Here is a 7,731-nt window from a genome sequence, read left to right on the forward strand (position 1 = left end):
ATTGGGTAGAAAAGAACCTTATTTAATAAATATAGACGTCACAATTTACGTTCACTTTTTAATAATCTTTACAAGTAATCCTGACATTAATCATGGTCTTTCTGTTGCTAATTTTACTAGTAACTTTAAGTCCGTATCTAAAGAACGACGTACGTATTGCATGTGAAGGAGGCGAGTGCGTCACCCATTAGGTCCTCGGATATCACATTTTTTAACGTATTCTTGTTCCATGTATATGATCTTTAAAGCTATTATATTCCTTTTTTCCATTATACTAGATAACTTTCTACGTGAAGTATTTTGTTAGAGTGGTTTTCAATAGAAAAGCTTCATTGAAAGAGGCCGGTTCGGTGTTTCCGGACCGACTCAACAGCTAGATAAGTATTACCGAATATTGTATACCTAACACGATATTTGTAAGTGTTGATTGTATAAATATAGTTATGTCATCAACGCTCGTTATCCTTTAACCTATCCGGCGTACCTTTTTCTAGTCGGACAAAATCGAGTTATAAGTGTAGTTCTACGTTACACGCTACTATGATTTTTACATGTCATTACTAGTTAATATCCGTACAATCAAAGTGGTATTGACCAATCGCACATTGTTGATTGATCTGAAAGATACATTCATCTATTAAGGTCTTAAAAATGACAATCCAAACTACTTTCACTTTTTCAATTGAATTCACCTCAACGTCAATCTTGGGAATAAAATTACGTTCACTGAAGGGGGTCCAGCGATGCTTCTGTTAATGTTCTTGGAACTAGCAAAGGAAACAACTGTAAGTATTGCTGTAGATGGAAAAGAAATTAATATCTTTTTGCTTGAGAATACTCCTCTCACGTTTTTTTGGATATATTTTTTAGATATCTAAACAAAACCTGCACATTTATCTACTCACATCTATATATATGAAAAATATGAATTTTCATGTGTCAAAAGCTTGATTTCTTACATTTGTACTTTGTATTTGCAAAATTGCCCCTCATAACAAACTTTTTCTAATGCAAGGGCAATTGCCTAATGAATTGGATGACTCCTCAGGTTAGAATTATAAACTACATTTTCGAAAGATGCGTGTGAAAATTTATTAATTTGTTTTCGAAGGATTATGTATGAACACAGATGACTTTTCTAGGATATATATTTAAAGACCTTATATAATTATTTCTCTCAGATTCATCTTATTTTTCTGTTTAGGAACAATAAGAGAGGCTTGTAGTCCTGTTATTGTTCTGTATGCAGATATGATTCTGTTATTCTATAGGTGGAGGCTGATGAAGCTTTTCCAGACAATCAGGATACATTGCATAAGATCAGCACTTTCTTTGAAGAAGCATGTAGCTCTTTTTGTGAAGGAATAATGGTTAAGACTTTAGATTGTAATGCAGGATATTTTGCTTCTAAACGTAGCGAGGCCTGGTTAAAGGTACAAATTCGATATTACATGCTAGGAATAATAGAAGAACAATGCTACACATACACCCCAAAATGGGTGAATGATATACACCCCACCCATCCTAGGGTGGGGATTTTTTCACTAGTCACATCGGTGTGACTAGTGAAAGCCATCCCACCCTAGATGGGTGGGTGTACATCGACGCCCCTTTTTGGGGGTGTACAAGTAACTTTTATCATAACAGAAAGGCTTAATTACTTTTTACTATCCCAAACATTAGCTTAATTACTCTTTACTACCCCAAACATCAGGGGTGTCAGTTTTAATTCTTTGCATGTACTATTTTTTCACCAAACTCTCCACTGGATTTTTGGTTTCACTACAACACTTAGCTAACAAACAGTCGACAATGCCAGGAATGCTTAACAGAAAGGGTTTGAATTTGTCTAATTATCTATTAAAGTTACTTTTAATGATATCATCCATTGGTAGTTGCCATCTGATTTAATCTATCCTTAAACAGAGTCAGAAAACTTTGGAAGTTTGATTTTTTTTGGGGTCAATGTTGGTGGCGACCCTCACAAGAGAGTGTTAGTAGCAAAGGAAAGTATGGATTTTGAACTCTCCATGCTCCAAATTCATGCTGTCGCTTCTCTCCGGTTATCTTTAATCAAGGAACCCTTGGGCCATTTGGCCACTAAAGTCCTTGTAGATCTGCAGGGTCGTGTAGAAATTGCAGAAATTCTACTATCTGTTAATTGAGTACAAGGATTGCTGTAGAACATGAAGTTCAAGAGAGTTTGGGAAAAAAGAAGTGCAGTGTGGAAAGTTGAAACACTCCTGGAGTTCAATATAGTAAAGTCTAATTAAGCCTAGCAGAAAGGCAACTTTTTGGTTTTTGTGTTGTTATTGGAGAATTAATATTAGTCTTTCATAGGTAAAGCGTGACTATGTGGAAGGTTTCGGTGATACCCTTGATTTAGTTCCTATAGGAGCGTGGCATGGGAATGGACGAAAGGCTGGGTGGTAGGGATCAAGAAATGTTTTTGTGCTTTATCCCAAGATCTTTACTTTCATAGAGGCTAAGCATTGTTATAATTTTTTATTATTCAGGTATAGTCCATTTCTTATGGCATGCTATAACCCTGAGACTGAAGAGTTTCAAAGTGTGTGCCGTGTCATGACTGGCTTCTCAGACTCTTTCTACAAAGAGGTTAGTACAATCTATAAATATCATGTATATTGGTAACCACAACCAGCGGGCCATGTAGATGACTTGTATCCTATTTTGTTGAGAACTCCATGTGGCTTTCAATAACTTCACCATTTCCTCATTCTAAATATTAAAGTATTGCTTTAGCATTTTCAATTCCTTTTCATCGCTATGAAAGTTCTTTTAGGCTTTTGGATAGTTTTCGATATGCCCCTCCCATTTTGTGCCTTACGATCAAATGTGAGCTTTACGAAAATTGACTATTGTTTTGGGATGATAGTGCCTTTATTTAATAAACATCTTAAAATGGAGCACCGAACGTTCCTAGCGCAAGTGGCAAAGGACTTGGTGGTTGGTACCCGAGGTCCCAAGTTCGAATCCTAGTTGATTCACATTTTCAGCTAAGTTTATTTCTAAATGAAATAAACGAAACAGGTAGCGTGCTACCTATCTCTCTCAACAAAAAAAAAAATCTTAAAATAGAGCTGATGGATGAATTGGTTTTGTAAAGTGGACCCTAGATAGCGGTTTGTGTAATCTTTTTTGGTACTAAATTTTTATTGGAATATGAACGAGGTGGGCAGAACTGGTTTCATTGCCTAGAAATCTGGTCAACTTGGCTTTGTTCTTGGCGGTGCATGACCAAACCGTGCTTGGTAGACAATATTAAGGTACAGCATCTCTGGCATGATCTGCTAAGGAAAGAGAAGAGGGCATGTGGGTGGGATTTGAGATTCCACCTATCATTGGCTCAACGGAGAGTTCTGGGTGTGATTTTAATTCTGGAACCTATGAGAAGGGAGTATGAGGAGGTAATGCGGAGTATGAGGAGGTAATGCGGTACTAATGTGCTACAGCCGACAATGGAGGAAACTGGAGACCATGGAGGAAGGGTGCTGGGAGGGATGACTTGAGGAGATCTGGGATCGTGACTTTCTGGCTATTATAATAGGAGGCAAGGCAAATAGCTCTGGTTGAAATAAGGTGTACTCGGCTGACACTAGATCAGTCTACATTTCAAGGTTCAGTCTAGTCTCTTAATAAGGCAAAGAAACAATATTCCAATATTTGACTTCCCATCATGCTGGCAACCAAATTAATTTTATGGATAGTAGAACTTTCATTATATGATCTCTAGCCCCAATGTCTTCAGCAATAATTCGACTAATCGATTCAATTCTATTTTTGTACAACTTTGTTAATTTCCTTTGTACAAGTTTCTTTTCTCCGCCATGCTTTTCTCCTCTCTTATGTAATTTATATTCCGTTTCTTGTTACCTAACTTACTGGTTTAAACTGTTATATATATTGTTTTTCCTTTGGTGAACAAATGTGTTAGACAACAAAGAATATTCATTAGTCATGCAAAATATTTATATAAAATGGCCAAAAATACGTTGTCTTGTCATTTGATAACATCTTGGATGCTTGCATTGGTGATATGCAAGTGTGCTTTGGATGAGAGAGATTTCTTTTTATTTTTGGTGGGGCTGTTTGTTTTTAGCAATTCCAGTTAGAAATGATCAATGGAGAGACACGCTTCCGTTGTAGTTTGCTTTTTCTACGGATTGGTCAGAAGATTTTGGTTTGCACATAGTAATTGAAAATCAAAATATATCAAGAATCTGGAGCACTCTCGTTACTGAAATTTGTTTATCCTATATTTATTTTTATTTGATGGCATTTTATAAATTGACTCCAGATGAAAGAGTATTTTTCGGGTGAGAAGATCTTGGCCAAGAAGCCACCTTATTATCAAACAGACGAAGTGCCAGATTTCTGGTTTGCCTCTGAACTAGTCTGGGAAATCCGTGGCGCTGGTAAATATGATTTTTTATTTTTTATTTTTATAGCTCCTCTAAACTTCTGAATCTTTTAAATTTGCTATTGATCACCTAATATGATATATGAAGTTACTAACCAATACTATCGGGTGAATCTCTCAGACCTCACAGTATCTCCGGTTCACCATGCGGCTGTTGGTTTAGTTCATCCATCTCGAGGTATCTCGGTGCGACTTCCGAGGTTTGTACGTTCTGTCCCAGACAGGAAGCCAGAAGATTGCAGCTCGGCTGTTGATATTGTCAGCATGTTTAAATCTCAGACTAGAAAGATGGAGGTGAACTAGGGTAAGTTGTTAATACACCCTCCTTAATCATATTAGCCTTTCTGAGAATAATTGTGCATATAAACCTGTCATATGGGCAGATAATTTGTGAATATAACTTTTGTTTAGAGTCCTATTTATGCTCCCGTATATATGATTTGGCTTTCCTTTTTTGCCTTTTCTTGTTTGGGTTAAAGGTATATATCTATTGAACATTGGTATCGTTATCTGTCTCAGCCTCTCAGTTACGAGTTCCTGATGAATGGATTCTCAACTAGTTGACCTGTCTTCCTCCTCCAAGGCCCTCGACTTGCTGCCAAAGGTCGGTATTGAAAGAAGGCAGCAGGGTTAGACTTTCCTCTAGAGCGAAGCATTTATCTCGGAATGCTCACACCCCTATCAACTATTGCACTAAACGATATATATCTATGATGTTGATTAAGGGTCGAGGTAAGGAGTCGAGCTGAATTAAAATAATTAATGTACAGTAATAGAGCGATAGAGAGTTGAGCTGGAGTATGCTTATGTTATAAACCACATGCGTTAAGGACAAAATAGCTACTAAATTGAAGTACTATAGTTCAAAGATTTCTTAAAGTAGTTTCGAATATCCTAGTGCATAAAATTATTTTGTCTGCTACTTTTGAGATACAAATCATATACGTTCTCACCCGAACAGCATTAATTCTGTTATGTGCAGATTTTCAAAACCTTCAAACCATATCTGTTCTTGCGGTGGTTTGTTGGGTTCTTCCACCTTACTACCAAGCACCATAGATACCAGTAAAAAAATAAAGAAAAAAAAAAAAGAAAAAAGAAGAAGAAGAAGAAAATCTGCTGTCTGCTGTCACGCGCCCGTTTGGGATCTTTGTCTTCATTCTTGCAGTACGGAATGCTGAATTAGGATTTTAGAGAAACTCACCTTCTGCCAGATGATAGGATTCGACAAGCATGGCTTGAAAGCATTCTTGGAAGCCGCTGTTGTCATGGCCACCCTTTGCTCCGAACAACATGGAAGACGGAAGACGAGATTGATTTAGTATCTGATGATGCGCAGGCGCTCACGTTAGTTTCTGTACAGGTTCATCTCGTGAGGACATTATGTTTCTATTTCTCTGTTTGAAAGCTTTTGGGAGGTTCCTAATAGTTTAATTAGTAAAAGATAAGTGAAACAACAATTCATGGAATGCGAAAATGAGGCTACACTACAACAGAAAACCAAAAAAAAAAAAAAACTATTAGAGTCAAAACCATCCCAACTGACGAATGCTGCGTCTAGATGCTTGCACCACTTCAGAGCATTCAAACAACTGTTTCTTGGGCTAAAATGGCCACACGTCCTACTGATTCGTCAGTAATCATCGATAGAGAGTGATGAATCTGCACTGTACCGATTAGGAGGAGCAAGTGCTGATGCTTTTAGATAACTTGTCAACAGGAGTTGGGAGGCCAGGTCACGGGAGGAAGCTTTAGAAGAGATTGCATTCTCCTTGGTTCGAGACAAACTGCACCCAAACCACAGTGCTACAGTAAGCTTCGTTCATTTTTCGTGCAGGGCACTCTGTCGCAAGACCATAGGAGGAGAGGTGAACGAACAAGCGGGGAGAAGGACAACAAAGTGGAGAAATAGTGGAGAGAACAAGCGGGGAGAAGGACAACAAAGTGACATCTATGTATCGTGAAAAAAATATGATTTTAAACTTTGCATTATTTTTTCATTTGAGAATTTTTAAGTTGGTTTGATCATCACTCTCAGGCGCTTGTCAACCCAAGAATGCTAAAGTTCAAAATCATTAATTGAAAAAAATTTTTAAGTTGGTCTGACCATCACTGTCAGGCGCTTGTCAACCCAAGAATGCTAGAGGTTCAAAATCATTAATTGAAAAGATTTGATAAAAATTACTCCTAGTATAACTGATTTGCAAACAGATTAATAATTTGGTTATAACCCGAAAAATCCACATAATCATACTTGCTATTTGATTACAGATAGAACAGAAAGAGTAAGCACAATTAAACAGAATAAATCTCAAATATACTGCAAATAAAAAATTAAAAATATCTTTTAAATATTAATTCAACCAAAGACTGTTGATGTGAACTCCATCAAATTTTATTTGTTTTTTTGTTCGAGACGGAAAATAAATATGAACTACCGAAGAACTCATACTAAGGCTGCAGAATACTACTCTATAAATATCATTGCATAAAAAATTACTTATGTACATAAAAATAAATGAAAGTATCTTTTTTACTTAGTATATTTATTTTTGTATTAAATAGAAATTCTCGAATTATTGAATAAAAAATTATATATATATATATATAAATAAATAATTTTTTTTACTTATTATATTTATTTTTTTTATTTTTGTATTAAACAAGAATTCTCTTCTTTTGAGAAAAGTACATACAATTATAACTTATCTGTTGTACTTTTTAATAAATTTAAAATGCATATTTTAATGATTAGGATAATTAGTGATATTTCTAAAAAGAAATCAAATCTCTGTAAAATTTTTGGAAATGGATAACTCGTTATTACCTTGACAGCTATATCAATAACAAAGAGAAAAATAAGATGGAAACCACCGGAGAATACAAAATAACAATTGAATGTCAATATTCTATTTTAAACAAATCACAAATTCAATTTACAGTTCACATATATATTAAATGTTATATATCTAGAATAATTTTCATCATATATATATATATATTAAATAATATCTAGAACAAATTTTCATATGTATATATAAATATCTAGAACAAATTTTCATATATATATATATATATATAAATATCTAGAACAAATTTTCATATATATATATATATATATACGAAAATAGTAAGGAAAAAATTGATTTCTTCTACTAAGCGAGCGAAAGAATTTTTAGGGTTTTCTTCTCCTTTTTTTTCATTATTTATTTTTTCTTCAATGTAATTTTTATGATTTTAAGATTATGAAAATTTCGACGATGAGTTTTACCGGTGCAACAAGACGGCGT

General features: G+C 35.1%; 1 protein-coding gene across 1 annotated transcript in view; it reads left to right on the forward strand.

Moving 5' to 3' along the window:
* LOC109717907 (DNA ligase 6) overlaps positions 1-5,532 on the forward strand; it is a gene marked incomplete in the record, with an annotated part of 28,287 nt that extends 22,755 nt beyond the window's left edge. Inside the window, 7 exon segments of the mRNA XM_020243862.1 lie at positions 761-785; positions 1,272-1,433; positions 2,341-2,429; positions 2,517-2,616; positions 4,319-4,436; positions 4,563-4,745; positions 4,961-5,532. Of these exon segments, the coding sequence (XP_020099451.1) occupies positions 761-785; positions 1,272-1,433; positions 2,341-2,429; positions 2,517-2,616; positions 4,319-4,436; positions 4,563-4,744 (676 nt within the window).

Source organism: Ananas comosus, linkage group 12 (assembly GCF_001540865.1).
Source record: "Ananas comosus cultivar F153 linkage group 12, ASM154086v1, whole genome shotgun sequence".
NCBI lineage: Eukaryota > Viridiplantae > Streptophyta > Magnoliopsida > Poales > Bromeliaceae > Ananas > Ananas comosus.